The sequence below is a fragment of the Erinaceus europaeus genome, chromosome 1, assembly GCF_950295315.1.
Source record: "Erinaceus europaeus chromosome 1, mEriEur2.1, whole genome shotgun sequence".
In the NCBI taxonomy this organism is placed as follows: Eukaryota; Metazoa; Chordata; class Mammalia; order Eulipotyphla; family Erinaceidae; genus Erinaceus; species Erinaceus europaeus.
The window spans coordinates 50,054,519-50,078,260 of NC_080162.1; the positions used below are offsets into that span (position 1 = coordinate 50,054,519).

At 46.0% G+C, this 23,742-nt stretch overlaps 1 protein-coding gene across 6 annotated transcripts in view; it reads left to right on the forward strand.

Annotated features, from left to right (window-relative positions):
• The window catches only part of SULF2 (sulfatase 2), a 129,508-nt gene that overhangs the window by 82,890 nt on the left and 22,876 nt on the right, over window positions 1-23,742 (forward strand). For all 6 annotated transcript variants that reach the window (XM_060185867.1, XM_060185852.1, XM_060185849.1 and 3 more), the window contains exons 4-6: window positions 12,666-12,817; window positions 16,938-17,107; window positions 23,278-23,428. In XM_060185867.1, the coding sequence (XP_060041850.1) occupies window positions 12,666-12,817; window positions 16,938-17,107; window positions 23,278-23,428 (473 nt within the window). The remainder of the gene's footprint in view (window positions 1-12,665; window positions 12,818-16,937; window positions 17,108-23,277; window positions 23,429-23,742) is intronic.

Consider the following 23,742-nt stretch of genomic DNA (forward strand, 5'->3'; position numbering starts at 1 on the left):
ATGTGAGTGGAGATGGTGTAGGACGAACATGTACAGGGAAACACCACTGTCCTTTAAGCAGCCCTGTTTACAATTCTACCCAGATGGACCATGATGGGGGAGAGAATACTCCCCAAAGACAGAGGGTGCCACTCGCTAGGCTCTCAGAATGTGCCAAGTGCTCTTCTTATCCCTGACACATGGTGGTTCATCCACTCCCTGTGTCAGTACACAGTGACTGACAGGAAAGCCTAGTTCACCCCCAGGCCTCAACCTCAGCTAATGTGACTGTAGAAACATACTCTTGATCACTCTGCATGCCCCTCTGGTGTGAGTCAGCAGTGTCCCCTCAGACCAGCCTGAGCTCCTACCTAGAAGAAAGAGAGATGACCTGGGACTCCTGTTTGTGTCCAGCTGTTGGAACCTATCCTCTCTCCTGTATCCAAAATCATGTCTCTCGTCTGCCCTCCAACGCCAGGTTTTTCGCCAGCTCCTCAGTTTCCAGTAGCCACGAGACGCAGCTTTTACAGACCACAAATGTGATTATTGTGAGGCAATTTCAGCTAGATTCAGGGCTGGGAGAGATAACAGAAGGGCCTGGTTCTCCCATCAGACTCTGAATGGCTCCCCAGCAGCACTTAACTCAGACAAATGGAGAAAGCAGCAGCCAAGAAGGAAGGCGGGAGGGAGGAACTTTCCAAAGATGAGCTGCTTGCACCAGCCTACTGGACCCAGAGAGAGGGGTGGGAAAGGACTCCCCTTGGAGTGGGGAGAGGGATCCTGGCATCTGTCTCTGCAGGGTCTCCAGTAAACAAGGTATTAACAAAGGGAGATTGACTAGAAAGAGGGAACACACTGGTGACAAGGAAAATATGTGGACACTTGTTCATGTGTGGTTCTAAGCAAATGCATATATTCTGCAGATACTCAACACTCCAATTTATAAATGGGGAAATTGACGCATCCAGAGACTGGACACAGTATTCTCTATAACCTAATATGTTTTTTACAGTATCACTTCCTCTGTAATTTTTCCTCATTGAAGATTTAATGTGCCTTCCACTCATTTCCTCTGACTACAGACTAGAGTTTCCCATAAAATGCCAACAGTCCCATAGAAAAAGACTCCACTTCTTCTATATCATACTTCTTTCTCTTTTTAAGAACTCTTTATTTATCTTGGATAGAGACAGAAAAATTGAGAGGAAAGGGGGAGATGAAAAGGAAGAAAGTGAGACACATGCAGCACTGCTTCATTACTTATAAAGCTTCCCTCCTGCAGGTAGAGACTGAGGGCTCGAACTCAGGTCCTTGTGCACTATAATGTGTGTGCTCAATCAGGTGTGCCACCACCTGGCTCCCAACATACTTCTTTCATTTTACGTTGGTTCCAGTTACAAGAGCATTCTAGCTCTTTATTCCTTTGCTACTCTTTTAAAATATCTGCTAGTTAACCAGTGATTTCTTTTGATAGTACTATTTTTCTTTTCTTTCTCTCTCTGTCTCTCTTTCTTTATTGGGGGATTAATGGTTTTCAGTTGACAGTAAAATACAATAGTTTGTACATGTGTAACATTTCTTAGTTTTCCACATAACAATTCAACCCCCACTAGGTCCTCTTCTGCCATCATGTTCCAGGACCTGAACCCTTCCCCCAATCCCAGAATCTTTTATTTTGGTGCAATATACCAATTCCAGTCCAAGCTCTGCTTAGTGTTTTACCTTCTGTTCTCATTTTCAACTTCTTCTTTTTTTTTCTTATTTCTTTATTGGGGAATTAATGGTTTATAGCTGACAGTAAATACTATAGTTTGTACATCCACAACATATCTCAGTTTTCCATACAATAAAACCCCCACTAGGTCCTCTGTATTTTTCAACTTAATGAGATTATCCCATATTCATTCTTCTCTTTCTGACTTACCCACTTAACATGATTCCTTCAAGCTCCATCCAAGATGAGGTGAAGAAGGTGAATTCACCATTTTTAATAATTGAATTGTATTCCATTGTGTATATAGGCCACAACTAACTGAGCCACTTATCTGTTGTTGGACACTTAGTTTGCTTCCAGGTTTTGGCTATTACAAATTGTGCTGCTCTGAACATGGGTATACACAAATCTTTTTGGATAAGTGTGTTGTGTTCCTTAAGATACATCCCTAGAAAAGGAATTGCAGGGTCATAGGGTAGGTCCACTTCTATCTAGCCTTCTGCTCTTCACAGGGATTGGACCAATTTACATTCCCACCAGGAGGGTTCCTTTGCCTCCACAGCCTCTCCAGCATTTGTTGCTGCTACCTTTTCTGGTATATGAAATTCTCACCGGAGTGAAGTGGTATCTCATTGTTGCCTTTATTTACATTTCTCTGACAGTCAATGGACTTGGGACATTTTTTCATATGTTTGTTGGCTTTTTGGATCTCTTCTTTGGTGAATATTCTGTTCATATCCTCTCCCCATTTTTGGATGCGGTCTTTTTTTTTTTTTTTTTTTGCTGAATATGGTGAGCTCTTTAGACATTTTGGTTATTAGCCTCTTTCCTGATGTGTGGCATATAAAAATCTTTTCCCGTTATGTAAGGGGTCTCTTTGTGTGGGAGATAGTTCCTTTTGCTGTGCAGAAGCTTTTTAATTTGATGTAGTCCCACTGGTTTATTCTTGTTTTAGTCTTCTTTGTAATTAGATTCGTATCATTGAAGATGCCTTTAAAATTTATATGGAAAAGAATTCTGCCAAAATATTTGATAGTTTCTGGTCTAACATTCCAAGTTCTTGATCCATTTGGAATTTACTTTTGTGTTTGGTGAAATATAGTGATTCAGTTTCATTCTTTTGCATGTTTCAACCCAATTTTTCCAACACCAGTGGCACACCTGGTTAAGTGCTCACACTAGATGTCCATAGGTTGCGGGAGGGGGGGCTTATTTCTGGACTCAGAATTCTATTCCATTGGTCAGTGTATCTATTTATTATTACCTCACTGCTGAGCTCTGGGTTATGGTGGTGTGGGGGATTGAACCTGGGACTTTGGAGCCTCAGGCATGAGAGTCTCTTTGCATAACCATTATGCTATATAACACCACCCACTAAGCAGTTTTACTAAGCAGTCCTATAATTTACAGTGGTCCTATAATACAGTTTCAGATCTGGGAGTGTGATGCCTCCAGTTCTGTTCTCAAGATCGTTTTGGCAATTCTGGGTATTTTCTGGTTCCAGATAAACATTTGTAGCTTTTGTTCTAGTCTAAAAAATTTAGTTGGGATCTTGATGGGGATTGCATTAAATTTGTATATGGCTCTAGATAACTTTATTCATTTTGATGATGTTAATTCTTCCAACCCGTGAACATGGAATATCTTCCCACTTCTTGGTGTCTTTTGATAGTCTAATTTTTCGAGATGACAATACAACTAAATATTTTGCTCTTTGTGTCTGAACTGAGTAACAGATACATGGTGACCAGTCACCAGTAGTCTCGTCAGGACTTGCATTAATCATCATGCACATCTGTTATTCACACAGTGAGTTGTAGGTTGAAGAACTAGTAGTGAAGTTTGCTTTTAATGCAATTACACAGTTAGGACACTGTGGTAACTAAATTTGGACCATGTTGTGGAAAAACTGGTACTTAATCTATGGAAACTTATGTGTGTGTATTGGGACCACACAAGGGTGGAGGGATAACCTGCAGTTGACTGTTCATGTTCTTACTATCATTGCCTTCCTCTCTGTTGTGCCATCATTGTTGTTCCTTGGCACTGTGGAGCCCCTCCTTGCCCTGGCCCAGTTCAGAATCTACTTCTACTTACACTTCCGGCAGAGTGCCACAACCTGTTTTAAATTCTAGAGGGATATTTTACTTTGTGTAAGGAAGTTGGTTCTTCATCAAAGATTGGTTATGATAAGTATTTTGGACTTAAAGCCGTATGGTCTCTATTGCAATTTCTCAACTCTGCCATTGCTCCATGCATGTGATCACAAGATAAATAGGAGTGACTGTATCCCTGTAAAACTTTGCTTACAAAAACACAAAGTTTGTGGGCAGAGTTTGTTAGCCAAACCCTACTTTGAATTAAACATCCCATCATTCTATTACCTTGGGTCACTCAACTGCAGGTAGAAAAAAAAAATCAACTCAAACTGAATTAAGCAAACTAAACAACAAAATAATAAATGTAGAGTGGTGGGTTTCCCAGAGGATCCAACTAAGGGTTTCTCAGCTTTGCAACTGTTGGTATCTTGAAGCAGACTGTGTTGTCTTGAGAGACCATCCTGTGTGTTAGAGGACGTTGAGCAGCCTCCTTTACCCACTCCGTGCCAGTTGCACATGATCCACCCAGTTGTGTTTCCCAACAATGTCCCCATTGCCTGATATCCCCTAATTTGGATCCATTAACAAACTGAAAAATGTTAGCATCGAGGTGGCTTCAAGTATGAGTGAAGCCAGTGGCTCAAATCTCTCTCAATGCCTAATTCGTTTTTTTTTCTTTTTCTTGTGTTTTCTTTTTTCTTATTATTATCTTTGTTTATTGGATAGAAACAGCCAGAAATTGAGAGGGTAGGGGGAGGTAGAGAGAGACAGAGATACCTGCAGCACTGCTTCACCACTTGCAAAGCTTTATCCCTGCAGGTGGAGACCAGGAGCTTAAACCAGGGTCCCTGCACATTGTAACTTGTGAGCTCAACCAGGTGTGCGACCACCCAGCCTCCGTGTTCTCTTTTTTTTTTTCCATATCTCTCTTCTACCTTCCCTTCTACCTCTCATCTCCACTACTGTCTTCTGTGTCACTCATACTCAAACTCTCTCCTCTTGGTGGAAAGATGGCTGCCAACAACTTCATACATGTATCCCTGCAGGTTCAAACCCTCTAGGAGCTTCCTAAAAGTCCCAGGACAGACTCGCAGGGGTCCACCTTACACCACGTATCTGTCCCTGAGCCAGTCGTGGCAGCCAAGGGAATGTGTTACTCTGACTGGTCAGGCTGAGACTGTGCACACTGTCTTGGTATCAGGAGCTCCCATGAGCCGTATGTACTTAACTAAGAAAGTGGTGGTACCCAAAGGACCAGTCAGGACCAGGCGAGCAAAACCAAAGCCTCCGCAGCCGGGTGTAAATTTCCACCCAGAGCCTGACACATGGGAGACAGTAAATACTCCTTCCTTTCCATTGATGCCAGCCTGCTTCCTAGGGACAGCTGTCAGCCAGTACATTGTCAAAGGCCTTTCCTGGATTGGCATTTAATTCCTCTTACTCTGCCTGCCAAGTTGCTGCCCCCTCCACCAGCCCCCAGTTTGCTCTTCTTTTACACTGTGCCCACCACAAAAGCTCAGTGACTCCTGGCTTCAGCCTTGGCATGAGCTGTATTTTTAATCTTAATTTTCATTCCAGCTCATTCTCCTGCCTGTATCTCCCAACCCGGCAGCCCCAGGGCCTGTGTTAATTTGCTTCTCCCACCTCAACTGGTACCGGAATACCATTTTAAAAACTGCCTTGGGGAAATCTAATCAAATGAGAGCAAAATCTAATTTGGCACTAAAAGCCTTTGACTGAAGCCCTGTTTTCTAGGGCCTTGTGGAGCCTGAATAATAAACTCTTTCTGGATTTTTTTTAAAGCATTTGGGGACAGAAGAGGAGAGAGATGTGAAAGAGGAGACTTGCAGAGGAAATAGCTCCTGACACTTTGACACCCGTGGTATTGGACAGTAATGGACAGGGGCTTTCAAAAACACCCTAAGAAATATTTATCCCGCCAGCTGAGCCAAGAATTAAAGCTCTTTAGCGTTCCAGATTCAAGCCACACGTTCATCAGAAAGACGTTGGCCCAGATATTTAGAGACGAACCAGTAAGATCCCAAGCCAGGGACTAGGGAGACCTGGGGCGGAGGGGAGGATTCACAGATCTCCCCCCCTGACTTTTTTTTTTTCATTTTATTTTAGGATAGAGACACCTGCAGGATTCACAGATCTCCCCCCCTGATTTTTTTTTCATTTTATTTTAGGATAGAGACACGTGCAGCACCGCTTCATGATTTGTGAAGTTTCTCTCCTGCAGGTAGAGATCAGGGGCTTGAACCCAAGTCCTTGCACATTGCAGGACATGTGCTCTACGAGGTGTACGAGGTTCACCACCACCTTGCTCTTCTGGGATTTTCTCTCCTGAAAACTGAGAAATTGAAGTTCTTTGCTTCTTTTTAAATTATTATTATTCAGTTATTTTAATGAGGAGCACACACACACACACACACACACACACACACACACACACACACACACACACACCTAGAGCACTGCTCAGCTCTGGCTTTGGTGGTGTTGGGCACTGAGCCTAGGACCTCAGAGGCTCAGGTATGAAAGTCTTTTGCATTATCACCACACTTCTTTCCCCATTTTAGTTCCATGCTTCTTCAATTCATTGTGGTTCCTCTCAGAGTGTTTCTTTTTCTTTTTCCTCCAGGGTTATTGCTGGGGCTGGGTGCCTGCACCATGAATCCCCTGCTCCTGGAGGCTATCTTCATTTCTTTTTTTTTTTTTTTTTTTGATTTTTTTTCTGGATTTTTTTTTTTGCCTCCAGGGTTATTGCTGAAGCTGGGTGCCTGCACTACCAATCCACCGTGCCTGGAGGCCATTTTTCCCATTTTGTTGGCCTTGTTGTTATTATTGTTGCCATTGATGTTTTTATTGTTAGATAGGACAGAGAGAAATCAAGAGAGGATGGGAAGACAGAGAGGGGGGAGGGGGCAAAGATAGACACCTGCAGACCTGCTTCACCGCCTGTGAAGCGACCCACCCTCCCCCGCAGGTGGGGAGCCAGGGGCTCGAACCGGGATCTTTACCCAGTCCTTATGCCAGTCCTTGTGCTTTGCGCCATGTGTGCTTAACCCCCTGCAATACCGCCCGGCCCCCAAGGAAGCTATCTTCTTCCCCCTTCTTGCCCCTGTTGTTCTCTCATCATCGTGGCTACTATTACCGTTGCCACTGACGTTGCCATTGTTGGATAAGACGGAGAAAAATCGAGAGAGAAGGGGAGAGAAATATAGACACCTGCAAACCTGCTTCACCACTTGCTTCACCACTTGCTTGTGAAGCGACTCCCCTACATGTGGGGAGCTGGGGCCTCGAACCGGGATCCTTAAGCCCGTCCTTGCGCTTTGAGCCATGTGTGCTTAACCCACTGCACTACCACACAACCCCCTCTCAGAGTGTTTCCAAAGCTATGACCCCCTTTCTAATAAAATGCACATAAATACAAAGTGCAACATGTAGTGAGTGCTTCAGGGGATAGTGAGCCCTCTTTAAGTCTCCCCAACACACTTCTGGTTGTTTCTCCTCACTGTGACCTCCAAGACCCCACAGGCTCTGGCCTTCTACCCAGTGACATCATCTCCTCTCTCCTTCTGTCCTTCCCTCCCCTCACTTCCTCCTGGGGCTCCTCAGTTGTCAGGCATACTTACTTGTTCCTACCTCAGGACCTTTACCCTTGTGATTCCATCTGCCTGGAACAATTATTCTTCCCTTTGACTCATTCCTCCCCTCCCTCCCAGACAACTCTCCTGACCACTCACACTGGTGGAGCCTCCAGTGGTCCATGTCTGACTTCTTTGCCCTCTTCCTCACTATTATCACCAGCAATACAGCTTTCCTTTTCACAGCTTCCCCCCTCCCTGAAAAAACATCAGCCCCATGAAAGCTATTAGCCTCATTCACTACTGTCCCACGTGCCCAGGACAACTTAAATGCCACAGGAACCTCATAACTGTTTGTTGTGTGGATTTGTGAGTTTATATATGTTCAGGGCAGTGTTTCCTCCAAATTCAGCAATTTCAGCTGCTACCAAATTATTTTTACCATTCCTGGCCACACAAATTGTATTATTATTATTTTATAATCACTGGGCTTCACCACTCCAAACAGACTTTTTCACACACAAACAGAGAGACAGGGGAGGGAAAGATACATGGCACTGAAAGTTTTCCCCCAGTGCAGTGGGAGACAGGCTCAAACCTGGGTTTCACACATGACAAAACAGTTGCACTATGCAAGTGAATTATCTTGCCAGCTCACTCTGATTGTATTATTCACTTCATGGTTTTCTCTCGACTGTTTTGCTTTATCTGTTTCAAAAGGAAACTTTGGCATCACTAATATTTGTGCCATGAATACATAGTAGTGGGTCTCTGAGGGGGGTTTATTAAACTTCACCCACTTCTTTGATGGAGTCCTAAACCAACTGAGACATAAAAATAAAGCCAAGGTGTCAACAGACAAAAATCAAAACTGCACTTTGATTAATCAGATAAAGCTAGATTTGAGAGTCTGGCTTCTTGCTAATAGCAAATGAGCTTCTGATGCTAAACTCTGGGGTTAATTCTTGTGGGGCCGGGTATTGGCATACTCAATAGAGCACACATGTTACAGTGCTCAAGGACCTGGATTGAAGCTCCCAGTCCCCACCTGCAGGGTGGGAAGCCTCACAAGTGGTGAAGCAATGCTGCCTCTCTCTCTCTCTCTCTCTCTCTCTCTTCTTATCTCTCTCTCTCCTCTCTCTCTCTCTCTCTATCTTTCTCTCTCTTTCTCTCTCTCTTTCCCCTCTCAATTTCTCTCTGACTCTAAAAATAAATACATTTTTAATAGAGTCCCTTGAGCCAGACCCACCAGAGAAACCCCTTTGAAAACAGCATTCCTTGATGAAGGCTTACCCCCCAGAGAGAAGGCAAATGGAGAATTGGATCATGTATACCAACTCTGTTCTTCACACCCATCAGTCATACAGACCAGAGGTCAGCAGACTATAGTCCACAGGCCAGATCCCCTCTTTCATCTGCTTGTGTAAGTAAAGTTTTACTGGGCCAGAGCCATGCCCATCTGCTTATGTAGTATCTCTGAGTTCTGCAGCAACACAGTTGAGGAGTTTTTACAGAAACTCTCTAGCCCACTGAGCCTTAAGTATTCACCAACTAGAAAGCATGCTGACAGCACCCCGTGGCCTCCTTCCCTGTGGAGGAAGAGTGGAAGGGAGAGAAGAGACCAGGTCTCTCCACATAGGGGAAAATTTGGAATGGGCCATGGGCATGGAGTGGCTCTACTTTCCAGGACTGTATTTGATCTCAAGGACCTTCTCAGCTCTTAGGTCTGATTCTCTTAAGGAAGAGCTAGGAGGTGAGGAGAGGAGGTGGCTGTGAGGGCATGTGTCCGCAGTTATCTCCACCAGTTTTTCACTTCAGACTATTGATGTTTTGTGCTGATCATTCTCTATTCTGGAGGCCTCCCGGGCACTGTGGGATGTTCAGCAGAGCCCATGGTATCCACCCACTGGGTGCCAGTAATACTTCCCACCCCAAAATTCAGAAATGTCTGCAGTCACTTCCCATTGTCAAGGTTCAAGAGGGAGAGGGGGTTAGACACTGAGCAGTGGCCCCTGACTGAGAGCCGCTGTTTCAAGGGAACCAAAGCAGGGGAGTGTCCTGAACATACATGTTTTAGAGAAAGACACTCAGTCTCCAGCCAGCCTGGTACTGGCACTGCCAGGGACAGGAAGCTGGGGTTTATTTGGGTTCTTATCACCAAATTCTGTTTCATTCCCTCAATATTGAAAGCGTCCCAGGACTCAGTGCAGGGCCACCAGTGTTCCCACCTCCTTTCCCCATATAGCAGTCGTCTTTTTGTTTATTTTTGCTCCGACCCTCTGAATGAAGTAAGATTCGGCACAGGGCCTTACACCAAGGGTGCTCCAGAAACCTTTCCTGTTTTCACCTGCTCATCTTGCCTAGATCTTTCCAGAAAGTGTTTGATTACCTCCTTCCTCAGAAACACTCACTTCCTGTCCTGTGTGCCAGACAGGAGGCTGATGCAAGTGATTCCCTCGACCCATACTATAGAGATCAGCTTTGTGGGGTCATCTGTGCCTTTGCATTCAGAGGCAGGGCCAGCCACCTGCTGGAGCTCCAGGAAGCCCTGGAGAATGGTCCAGCTCCAGCAAAGGTCCAGGTGAGAACCCATCTTATCCTCTGCTGCCACCAAAGCCAGTGCCTCACTTCTGCTGGGTTCCTTCCCCTCACCCTCTGTCCCTTCTCATCGTAGGTTCTGAGTAGGCATCAGCTGAGCACTTACCATTTGTGGATCTGGGCACTGCATGCGCTGCTTGTGAGAGCTCCTTAAATTCTTTCTGCTACTTTGAACCTCGGCAGTCGTTCTCAAGTATCTCTCTCCAATCCCTCCACCCTGCCCCATCTGAAAGAGACCTATCTCGGGGACTCTGTCTCTGGAAAAAAGTACTCACAGATTTGTTTTCATTTCTTAAAAATGGCATTGTAGGTTATCACTATTTAAAATAATCATATGTGCTCATTGGAAAGAATTAAAAATAGAAGGGTAAATAAGAATATAAAAAGGGGGCAGGTCATGGCGCACCTGGTTCAGTGCACAGACTACAGTGCATAAAGATGAAGGTTCAAGCCCCTGGTCCTCACCTGCAGGGGAAAAGCTTCACAAGTGATGAAGCAGAGCTGCAGATGATCTCTCTCTCTCTCTCTCTCTCTCTCTCTTTCTTTCTCTTTCTTTCTCCCCTCCCCCTCTCAATTTCTGGCTGTCTCTATCCAGTAATTAAAAAATAAAAATAAAAGAAGAGTCTGGCAAAGAGGATATTGTGTGTTACCACATCACCCACAGAAGTTTTTTAGTTTCTCCCCTTCTGGATGGAGTGGAGTGATTTTTTTTTCTGGATTTTTTTTTTTTTTTTTTGCCTCCAGGGTTATTGCTGGGGCTTGGTGCCTGCACTATGAGTCCGCTGCTCCTGGAGGCTATTTTTCCCATTTTGTTGCCCTTGTTATTGTGCTTGTTGTAGTTGTATTGTCATAGCTGTTGTTGTTGTTAGACAGGACAGAGAGAAATAGAGAGAGGAGGGAAGACAGAAAGAGGGAGAGAAAGATAGACACCTGCAGACCTGCTTTGCCACTTGAGAATTGACCTCTTGCAGGTGGGGAACCAAGGGCTCAAACTGGGATCCTTATGGCAGCCCTTGCACTTTGCACCATGTGCACTTACCCTGCTGCACTACCACCCGACTCCTGTGATTTTTTTTTTTAAGTTAGCTTTGTTGCTGCTCACCAGCCTGCCTGCAGAGAAATGTGCTGTCCCTACACGACCAGCTCAGTGGAGTGTCACCAGCTGAACCACCTGTGCTCCCACAAGTAACAGAACAAGGTTGTCACCGGAAAGTCCTCCACATCCCTTCTGCCCAGCCTCATCCCTAGATGTATTTTGACTATTTTTGAACTTCACATAAATGGGATCCTACAGAGTGTATTCATGTGGTTTATTTCTGTCAGTATTATGAGGTTATTGAAGTGTGTCCGTGTTATTAAATGAACACCAGTTCTTCCATGCTCGTTTCTGTGGCATGTCCCATTATGAAAATGTACAGCTACGTATTTATCTGATTTGTCTCCAGTCATTTGCTCTCTCACTGTTGGTGTTGCCATGAGCATGTCCTGCACGTGACTTTTGGTGAACATATAAATGTATTTCTGGTGAGTCAGTGCCTAGAATTTGAGCCACTGGATCCACTGGGATGAATGTATTCAAGTCTATCAGACACTGACCAACAGTTTGCATGCCCACCGGTTGTGTGAGTTCTGGTTGCTCACATCCTCACCAGCACTTGGCATTGTCTGTTTTTGTTTCTGTTTTTAATATTCACCACCCTGGTTGCTATGTAGTAGAAAGAATTAATAAATAGAACAGAGAAAAAAAATAACAATTTTATTTATCAAACTTAGCATTTTTTTCTTTTTTAATATTTATTTACTTATTCCCTTTTGTTGCCCTTGTTGTTTTATCGTTGTAGTTATTATTGTCGTTTTTATTGCTGTCGTTGTTGTTGGATAGGTCAGAGAGAAATGGAGAGAGGAAGGGAAGACAGAGAGGGAGAGAGAGACACCTGCATACCTGCTTCACCACCTGTGGAGCGACTCCCCTGCAGGTGGGGAGCCGGGGGCTTGAACCAAGATCCTTCAGCCAGTCTTTGTGCTTTGCACCACCTGCACTTAACCCCAAACTTATCATTTTCATCTGTTGTGAACACAGGCCATAAAATAATGCATTGGCATCACCTGTGACTTGGTCATTTGTAGACATTATGAACCTTTTAACGTGTCATTGCAGTGTTGCTCATATTGCAAAAATATTGCTTAAAAGTAGTCATGTGTTGCTTACCAGTGGGAATTTATTCTAAGAAAATCATCATTGTGCAACTTCATCCTTCTGCAAATATCAGTGTACAAAGACGCAAGCCTAGATAGCACAACCAACTTCACACCTAGTATGAGGCGCGGGCTACTGGAACCAGAGCTGTATGTGTGTTCCCCCCTTGACTGAAATATCACTAGGTGGTTTGTGACTGTAAACTATTTCCACTCGTCCCTTTGAAGCTATCATTCTCTGTAAGTCTTGCCTTCTAGTATCTTGACTATTTAAGGTGGATGACTATATGACAAATTATCCTTATGTTTTGATAACTATATTTCAAAATAATTGACTTTCTCCATAATGCTAAATATTGTGTGGCACACACATGAAGACATTTGAGAAGGAGGCCATAGACTGCTTGCTCAGCAAAGAGTTCACAGTGAAGGTGAGAGGCTTTGCTCTCTGCATTCTCACAGACCGCCTGATCTCTCTCCCTCCAGCTTTCTTCGGGAAGTACCTCAATGAATACAATGGCTCCTATGTGCCACCTGGCTGGAAGGAGTGGGTTGGCCTCCTCAAGAACTCCCGCTTTTATAACTACACGCTCTGTCGGAACGGAGTGAAGGAGAAGCATGGCTTTGACTACTCCAGGGTAAGACCCCTCCTGGCTCAGGGGTGTGTGTGTGTGTGTGTGTGTGTGTGTGTGTGTGTGTGTGTGTGTGTGCTGAGAATGGTGACAGCTCAGCATTTAGGAACCCAAAACCAGACTCCTTAGTTTTACATGGCGAATTCTTTTTTTTCTCCAGTGTGTGACCTTAAGCAGATAGATTACTTATCCTCTGCGTTTATAAGACCACTAGCCTTAGAGGGACACTTTCCCTAACTCCTTCCACAATGAGAGCCATTCACTAGAATTCCCACATTATGGATTAGCTTGATATTTGACAGGACAGAGAAATTGAGAAGGGAAGAGGGGCCTGGCAGCGGCACACCCAATAAAGCACATGTTGTACTAAGTGCAAGGACCTGTGCAAGGACTGGGGTTCGAGCTCCCAGCTCTCCAGCTGCAGCAGGGATGCTTCATAAGCAGTGAAGCAGGTCTGCAGGTGTCTTCTCTTTCTTTATCCCTCTCTATTTCCTATCCTCTCTCAATTTTTCTCTGTCCTATCCAATAAAATGAGGGGGGTGTGAAGGCCACCAAGAGCAGGGGATTCATAGCACCAGCTCTGAGCCCCAGCGATAATCCCGGAGGCAAAAAAAAAGAGAGAGAGAGAGAGAGAGAGACAGAGAAGAAGAAGAAGAAGAAAAGGGAAAGGGAGAGAAAGAGGGGGAGGGAGAGGGAGAGAGAATGGTAGATGCCTTCACTGCTCATGAAGCATCCTCCCTGTGGGTGGGGAGCAGGGGCTTGCGCCTGGATCCTTGCACAAGGTAATATGTGCACTTAGTCAAATGCACCACTGCCCGGCCCCCCGCAGATTCTCCAATACCTAGGAAAATGCCCTCAAGAGCCCCTCTAAGCACACTGTCCCGAGTCACTGATCTCAAGAGTACTCAGGTACTGCATACAGTTCCATATGAGGGTTGGAGAAGGCAGGACAGAGGCATAAGGGAGAGAACAGTGGCCTAGGGTCGAGTCATAGAGAGGGACTTCCAGGTGGGGAGGTAGAAGAGGACCAAGTGGTAGACAGCCTCCATGAGTTTGGCCACCCTGTGGTCCAAGCTTCCACTTGTCCATCTGAAGAAGTCTCACTCCTATGCAGAGGAAGCAGGAGAGCCTGGCAGAGCTACAAGTTGCAATTTTCTTTGAATGAGAAAGCCCACCAGTGTGGGAGATGACTAAATGACCATGAAGCATCCCTTCACTGGAGGATTCTGGGAACAAATGAGGCAAAATATAGGTGTGAAGAAATTGGGGGCAAGATATAGCTCACCTGGGTGTATACCTTGCCATGTATAAGACCCTGAATTTGAGCCCCAGCACCACATCTAAACACCATGGACAGCACTAGGCGGGGGTGGGGGGTGTCATAATGGATGGTGGATTAGTGCTGTGATGTTTTTCCTCTCCATCTGTCCCTCCTTCCTCTCTTCCTCTACAGTGAAGAATGAAAATGAGTTATCTCTCCAGCCCTCAAATTGCCTGGACCTTACATACAGCTTTAATAAATCCAGTCCCATACTATAACTGTGCTTTCTCTTCCACGTGACCTTCTTAACAGCATTTTCTTTTCTCTGGCTTACTTTCTGATAAGAGCACAGCATGTAGTGCATGTGATGTACAAACTACACGTCAACTATGTTTATGCTCTTAGGAAGGTTTCTAATGAACAGTAAGCTATTAGTAATTAAGTTTAAGGGGGATCTTGAAGTTTTCCCAGGGTCTAAGAGGCTCATTCATTTCTTTCCATGAAAAGGGTTCATTCTCCAATGACTACATGGGACCACCATGGATAGCGGAACAGTGATTTGGTGTCTCTGCCCCTTTCCACCCCCCCACCCCCTACCTTGTCTTTCTCTATCTCTCTTCCCTTTATCCCTCTCTGGGAGTATGGATCAAAAAATCCTTATGGGGTGCAGAAGGTGGAAGTTCTGGCTCTAATTGCTTCTCCACTGAACATGGGTATTGACAGGCTGATCCATACCTCTAGCCTGTTTCTATCTTTCCCTAGAGTGGTAGGGCTCTGGGGAGATGAGGTTCCAGGACACTTTGGTGAGGTTGTCTGCCCAGGGCGGTCAGGATGGCATCAAGGTAGCGTCTGCAACTTGGTAACTGAAAGGTGATATGATATAAAGCAAATCGTTGAATTAACAGCCACCCAAAGGTGGGAATAGAACAAGTAGGGTAAATAGGGGTCTTTGTGTGGGAAGTTGAGAAGTCTTTTTTAGGTATGTTTCGTATAGCCCATGACTTCAGTTAATTTTTGCCTGAGCCTGATAGCTAGCATGCAGGTGGACTAAAAGTATTATCTGGGAAAGTGGTGTCAGAGTTGAAAATAGGACTAGACAACTGAATTAGAGCATAGCTCCCAAATATGAAGAAAATATATAAATACCATTAACTGTTAACACCGTCGATCTGACGTAGGGTCCACAATGATCTGACTCAGGGCCCATATCCATTCATAGTTAGCAGAGGAGCCTGCACAGCCTCTGAGTCCCTGTCAGACTGAGTTCAAAGTCACAGCTGGGAACATTGAATTTGTATTTCTATTCATCCTCCTATAGACCACCACATTGTAAAGTGTGTTTAAACTTGAGAAAGTTCCCTTCTATCTACAACATGTAATAAAATGTCTATAAAACAAACAAACAAGCAAAGAATCATTTACATGGATTAACTCCCGCGTTTCTCACCAGGGACTCGGAGACAGAGTACGTTGTTACCATTCCCACTGGAGCATGAGGTAACTGAGACACAGAGGCCGAGTAACTAGGCCACACAGCTAGTCCTGGTAAAGCAAGATTTGAACCTTGGCTATTTTCAGCCAGGAATTTATCTCAGCTGTGGAGCACAGAACTTGCTTGAATGAGATCCCAGGTTTGATCTCCAGCACCTCAGATGCTAGAACTGAGCAGTGCTATGCTCTGCTCACCCATAAAAAATGTTTTTAATCCATTCTCCAAATTACAGCCCCAAGGCCAAATCCAACCCACCAACTGTTTCTGTACAATTCTTGAGCTTCAGATGGTTTTTATGTTTCTAATGAGTTGAAAAGAATCAGAAGAATAGCAATTTTCATGACACATGAGAATTAGACAAAATTGAAATTTGAGTGTGCTTAGATACAAGCATGCCCGTTCATCCACACAGCCACAGCTCTTGGGGGCTACAAGGCAGACACAAGCAATAAGGAGGGAGACACCTGACCCAGAGAGCCTCCTGTAGATAGTTACTGTCAGGCCCTTTTTAGTAAACACTTGTTCATATCTGCCATTAGGCCACCATATCCTCTTCTCATTAATGATTTTAATTGCTTGTAAATAAAAGACAGACTAGATTTAAAATATATGTATATAGTCTTAAGCTCTAGCTCTGGGTGCATTGCTTATTAGCTTTGTGATCCCAGTTTCCTCGTCTATAAAATGAGCACAATTCACCTTTCAGCCACCAAATTGCAGGTGCTACCATGATTCCATTCAGACTTCCCTGGGCACAGGACCTCACCAATGTGTCTTGGAACCTCACCTCTCCAGAGCCCTACCCCACTAGGAAAAGACAGAAATGGGCTGGATCGACCTACCAATACCCATGTCCAGCAGAGAAGCAGTTATAGAAGCCAGACCTCCCACTTTCTGCACCCCAGAAGTAATTTTGACCCATATTCCCAGTGAGGGTGAAATAATAGGGGGAAGATAACCAGAGGGTTCTGAACTCCAACTCCATCAGGACCCAGAGAGAAAAGAGAAAGGGGGGGACATTTGGTTGTTGTAATAGGTATAATTGTAACTTGGAAAGGAAGAGAAGATGGGACCATAGGGAAAAAAGGGAGCAAATATATACAAATATAGACAGATAGTTATAAAAATATAGTTAACCCATACCTGCAACCTTAAGAGAACTTACAATAGAGAAATTGAAATTCAGAACTCTGGTGGTGGGAACAATGTGGAGTTGTACCCCTGTTATCTTGTAATTTTGTAAATCAATATTAAGTCACTAATAAAAAATGTTTAAATTAAGTGAGCATGATGCCCCGTCACTCTGGCATGTAGCAGGGCACTCAGTAGGGAAGGCCGGAGCCTCATGTGTCTGCCTCTCTCTCCACCCCCAGGACTACCTGACAGACCTCATCACTAACGACAGTGTCAGCTTCTTCCGCACGTCCAAGAAGATGTACCCGCACAGGCCTGTGCTCATGGTCATCAGCCATGCGGCCCCCCACGGCCCTGAGGACTCAGCCCCCCAATACTCAGGCCTCTTCCCCAATGCATCCCAGCACATGTAAGCTCCAGCACCCTGTCTGGGTAAAATGAAGGTGGGAGGTGGGCTCAGGTCCCAGTAGCACAGCAGAGATGACAGAGTGGAACCTTCTCTCTGTCCTCCTGGCTTAGAGCACCCTGCTCGTCTGTGGGGAACTCGGCACCCAAGTGCACCAGTCTGGCTTGGACCAGAGCAGGAGACAACAGTATTTAACTGGGGACCAAATTAAATTCCCATGTCCCCCATGCCTCAAGAGATCTGTAGATAGAACTGCAATTCAGTATAAGTTGCTTTTGTGATTTTGCATATTTTGCGGTATACATTTACTTTTCTTTTTGGATGATTTCTCTTTTACTTTCGTATTTCTTTTCCTTTATCGGGAGGGATCAATGGATTACCGTGGACAGTAAGATACAGTAGTTTGTACATGTGTAACATTTCTCAGTTTCCCACACAGCAATCTAACCCCCTCTAGGTCCTCCTCTGCCATATGGTATACATTTTTAGACATTCTTTTGAGAAGGTGCTCCTGACTTCACCAGACATTGAATATATTTGCTAGCCATTCCTCCAGAGCAAATGGAAAGTGGGTGGAGAGATAGAAAGAACCCAAGGAGAGTGGGTATGGAGATGGCAGACACAGTCCGTTATAGCCTAATCTCATAGTTTCCTGCTCACTCTAACCACTGCTCCTGCAGTGTGGGTGGAGGTCACACAGGTGTGAGGAGGAAATAGGGGTCACTTGGGCTGCCTTGGAGGTTGCCTAGCATGTTTTGATATTCTCATTTTTAAGATGTGGAAACTGAGGCACAGAAAGATGGGGTCACTTCCTGAGGTCATCTGAGTGGTAAATGCAGAGCCAGGATTCAAATCCAACTCCCACTCCTCTCCAACCACCCTCCTGCCAGCTACCAAGAAATCTTTCTAGAAAGGTCTGGTTTCCTCTGCCTCAAAGCCCAACTAGAGCTCAGCAGTGATGTGCAGCAGCCCTGGCTGGACATTGGGACACACAGACAGGGCAATTTAGAATCTGCCTGATTCAAAGTTTTTAATTTTCATTGCAATCAGAATGCATTGCCCTCCTCAGCCCCCTCCTATAATTACTTTCTGACAGAACCCAGAGTGGCTCAGAGAGAATAAGGCTCTGTGTTAACCTTCTGATCCCCTCGGCCTCAGGGAGGAGGATTTGACAGAGATGATGAGCCAGATTCCAGGGCCAGGGCTGCCCCCAGCCCCAAAAGGCAGCTCTACCTCTTTGCACATCTAACCTGCCTGCCCCACCCCCACCTCCCTCTGCAGCCCCCACCCTGCCCCACCCCACTGACAGGTCATCTTTGTGGGAGGGGGCACACAGCTGGCACAGTCCCAACAAAGGGAGAAGCCATGGGATGGGGGGCACGATTTGTCTCTACAGCTTCTCCTTTACTAGAGGTGCTGACACACACACACACACCACACACACACCACACACACACCACACACACACACCACACACATACCACACACACACCACACACACATCACACACATCACACACACCACACACACCACACACACCACACACACCACACACACACCACACACATACCCCACACACACCACACACACCACACACACCACACACACCACATACACAACACACACCACATACACAACACACACACCCCACATACACCACACACACACAGACAGCACACACTACACACACACACACACACCACACCACACCACACACACACAACACACACACAGTCACCCCTTTTACCCCAGCACAGCAGCCATGGAGTTTCATGATGAGAATGTTTGACATTGCCTGCTCATTTATTTTTCCTTTGAAATGAAAATTACAGAAATTGAACATGAACAACGCCTGCTATTACTTACCCAGAGAACCCCCTTGCCTTATTAGGGGTGTGTTTGGAAGGCTCACTTATCTCTGGAGTATAATCATTTCCAAAACAAAGCCAAAAACCAGAAAGTTCTGCAGCTGGGATGTTTAATTATGACAGTTGGGGGTGGGGTGGGGGTGAGGAGGGGACAGAGTCCTGCTGGTGGAGTCAGAGTTCCAGAGTTTTCTTTCTTTTTTCTTCTTTCTTTCTATCATTCTTTTTTTTTTATTGCCACCAGGGTTACTGCTGGGGCTCAGTGCCAGCACTACAAATCCACCACTTTTGGTGGCCATTTTTCCTTTAAATTTTTCTTGCTAAATTTTTTTTTATTAGATAGGACAGAGAGAAATTGAGAGAGGATGAGAAGATAAAGAGAGGGAGAGAAAAATAGACACCTGCAGACCTGCTTCACCACTCGTGAAGGGGGACCCCCTGTCGGTGGGGAGCAGGGTCTTAAACCTGGGTCATTGTTCTTGGTAATATGTGAGCTTAACTGGGTACCACCACCCGGCCCTTGAGATCCAGAGCTCTCCATCTCACCCTCATCAAGTTTTTGCCCTGTTCTTGGGGAAGCCTTGTAGGTTCTGACAAGTGCAGGTTAATGCTGTGTGGTCTCCCTCCACCCCCTGCCTAGGTCCACTCCCCCACAGCCCCACTGCCACATTGGCATATCCACGCACTGAGACAGATAGAAAAATATACAGGCACATAGTAATAAAAAAACCCTCGACACACAAAAAAGAAAAATATACGGACACATAGATACATAAACAGAGACACACAAAGGCAGACATCAGATACACAAATGTGCCCACAAACACAGAGATGGCAGACATATCCAGATACACACAAAGATACAGAAATGCAGAAAGACATATATCCACAGACATGTAAACACAGAATTACAGACACAAAACATACCCTGATAGACACACAAAAATAAACGTGAACACATACAGCTGTGTAGGCACACTAACATGGAGGTACACATACAAACACCCTAAAACAGACACACACACACACACACACACACACACACACACCAGCCCAAGAACCTCTTTTGTTTTTCTCCTTCTTCTTCTCCTTCTCCTTCTCCTTCTCCTTCTCCTTCTTCTTCTTCTTTATTACAGGATTAATGTTTTACAATCAACAGTAAATACAATCCAAGAACCTCTCTGAAAGTAAGGCATCAGAGGATCCAGGCCAGTGCCCACACTGGGGTGCTGGGTGTCCTGCTGCAGACCCACAGAACTCCAGAGCAAAGCCTCCAACCCCCACACCCCAACAGAAGGCTAGCCTCTCCAGTGCAAATAAAGACAGCAAATGAGATACCACTTCACTCCCGTGAGAATGTCATGCATCAGAAAAAGTAGCAGCAGCAAATGCTGGAGAGGGTGTGGGGTCAAAGGAACCCTCCTGCACTGCTGGTGGGAATGTCATAGCAGCACAGCTTATAATAGCCAAAACCTGGAAATAACCCAGGTATCCAACAACAGATGAGTGGCTGAGCAAGTTGTGGTCTATATACACAGTGGAATACTACTCAGCTATTAGAAATGGTGAATTCACCTTCTTTACCTCATCTTGGATGGAGCTTGAAGGAATCATGTTAAGTGAGATAAGCCAAAAAAAGAGGATGAATATGAGATGGTCAAGCAGAACTTGGACTGGAGTTGGTATATTGCACCAAAGTAAAAGACTCTGGGCAGTGTGGGGGTGGGGGGTAGTATTCACGTCCTGGAACATGATGGTGGAGGAGGACCTAGGCGGGAGGTTAGAGTGTTATATGGAAAACTGAGAAATGTTACACATGGGCCAACTACTGTATTTTTACTGTTGACTATAAACCATTAATTCCCCCCAATAAAGACAAAAGGGGGCAGGGAGGAAGCTAGCCTCTTCTGGGGAACACACAGGCATCCCTGGGGTATTTGAGATGTAAGGGCTTCAGCAGGCAGCCACTCTGCCTCTGTGAAAACTGCCCCAGGCAGGACTCCAGACTCCTACAGAGAAAGAGCTTCAGAAATCATCCCACACCACACACCCCTCACAGCCTGATAGAATGGAGTAGAAAGAGGCATGATCACTTCAAACTGCATCCTGGAATCCAGACTCTGAGCCTACAGGGCCCTCTCCCACTCCAGCCAAACAACTACAGTGGCTCTGACGCAGTCTGCCCCCAGAACACCCCCAAGAGGGAAGTGGGCTTGTTCCTGGGAATGTTCTACATGGGGTCAGGCCCTAAAGCTGGAGGCAGGAGACCCAGCAGAGCTCACAATCAAAGGAACCACCGGCCGACCAGCCCCGGGTTGGATTTAGACACAGGGGACCACCAGTCAGGACTCCAAAGTCCAGAAGGAATATCTGGCAGGCTGTGACTCAGCCCTACCCCCCCCTCCCTCCCTGTCTGCATAGCTACCATCTCCATAACTGTCAGGCAGCTCCTCCCCCAGCACATTCTGAGCTATGAAGGTCCCTGCTTAGCGGGCAGGAGGAAAGGCCTGTGTGGCAAGGTCTGTTTTGTGCCCCCTTGTCCCTGGAGCCCCTTGCCCCCTCTAGAGCCAATTAGAAAAGTCTTTTGTCTTCAGGTGGTGGAAACTCATGTTTATTTGCAGCTTTGACTGGGGTGGGGATTAGGGGCTGAAGGGAGCTGACCCTCAAGTATCATCAGGCCAGTACAGGGGGTGCCCATACCTCGTGGGAGTTTAGATGGAGCACTTCCCTAGTGGCGGTACACGCCATCTGTTGTGGGGATTAAGGGAGCTTGGTTCCGTGTGAACAGACATAGCTCTTCAGGGGCATGTAGCCCCCTGACTGGAACTCAGTTTCCTCACTTCTCACACAAGTGGAAATAGCAGCCACCTCCAGGACTGTCGCACAGAATGAGCCAGTGCCCAGGGTCTGCAGTAGAAGTAGAGGTTACCGTGTTCATGTCCCATTTGTCACTAGTCACAAGACAGCCCACAGCAGAAACCCTAGAGTTAGTGGCTTCTCCCACTCACTCCATGAACCAGACCAGATCCCCAAGCCTCCCCTACGCTCCACACCCTTGTGGGTAAGCCAGGAATTGAAGCCATGGGCATGGTCATCATGACAGTAAAATCCAAGACCATGACACGTTTCAGACGTGCACATCCGGGCAGTACAGTATTGACCGTAATGCACAGCAGTCATTTACTGAAGTTTTAAATCGATTTCTTCCACCTTTTACCAAAACCTGTGGCAGAAGGAAATTCTTTTTTACCCCTCTCTAGGGTTATCACTGAGGCTCAGTGCCTACACTACGAATCCACTGCTCCTGAAGGGTATTTTTCTCCTTTTGTTGCCCTTGCTGTTTATCATTGTTATTATTGTTGTTGTTATTGCTGTCATTGTTGCTGGATAGGACAGAAAGAGATCGAGAGAGAAGGGGAAGACAGAAGGGGAGAGAAAAATAGACACCTGCTTCACCGCTTGTGAAGCGACCCCCCTACAGGTGAGGAGCCAGGAGCTTGAACCAGGATCCTTAGGCCAGTCCTTGTGCTTCACGTCATGTGTGCTCAACCCGTTGTCCTACCGCCTGGCCCCCAGGAAATTCTGTTGTCGTGCCTTCATCACAGTTGTTGCCTGCCATCTAGCCAAAGGTAGCAGGACATAAACACAGTGCTGTTAAATTGGGGTTGAGCTTTCTCAACTTCAGCGTCTCTCACAAATTGCAGAGAGGAGAGACTCCTACCAGACTGAGATTTTGTTTAGTTTGTTTGTCTGTTTGTTTATTTGTTTGTTTGTTTGTTTTGGGGGGTTGTGGCCAGGACTTACTCTGAACTAGCTTTCTCAAATAAAGAGAGAAGCAAGGGGAGAGAGAGAAGCACTGAAGTTTCTCCCAGTGTGGTGGGAGGCAGGCTGAGATTTGGGTCATGTGCATACATGATTTCGCCACTCCCAGGGCAGCTTTTCCATCCAGTTAGGGAGGGAGGGATACCACAGTGCCCAAGTTTCCCTTGCACCCTGACAGATGGAGCCAGGGCTCAAACCTCAATGCACGTGAGGCAAGGCAGACTGAGCCCCACTCAGTCAGCTGTCTCTCAGATTTCGATCTTCTTGAAGGGTGGGTAGGCCAAGAGCAGAAACGGGAGGGAGTGGGGGACTGGCTTTCTCACTTTGCAGCCACAGCTCACATCCTGCTGTCTCTCTTGCACACCCACACATGGCTGAGTCACAGGGCCTTCAGCTCCAAACACCAGTGTCCACTTTCCTAACAAGTAGAGGCCACTGCGCGCTGGGCAGCTGCTCACCTCTGACCTCTGTGTGTCTGCCCGCCAGCACACCAAGCTACAACTACGCGCCCAACCCTGACAAGCACTGGATCATGCGCTACACGGGGCCCATGAAGCCCATCCACATGGAGTTCACCAACATGCTGCAGCGGAAACGCCTGCAGACCCTCATGTCCGTGGACGACTCCATGGAGACGGTAGGCCACCCTCCCCAGCCCTAAGCACATCCGGGTGTCACTCAGAGCCCCATGCTCTATCTGCCTGAGCCTCCCTGCTCCTCACCACCTGCCCTCTACCCCCACCCCCCAACCCCCATGTGTCATCAGTTAGAGGGAGTGGACACAGAGGCAGGATGAAAAGGTGTCATCCTACACATCTGTTCTGATCTCTTTGGTAGCCACATACAGCTACTTAATTTTTTAAAGATTCATTTTTATCAATTACAAATGAGAGAAAAATGGTCATAGGAAACACAGAGGGAGAGAAATCGGATCACCACTGTAGTGCATCT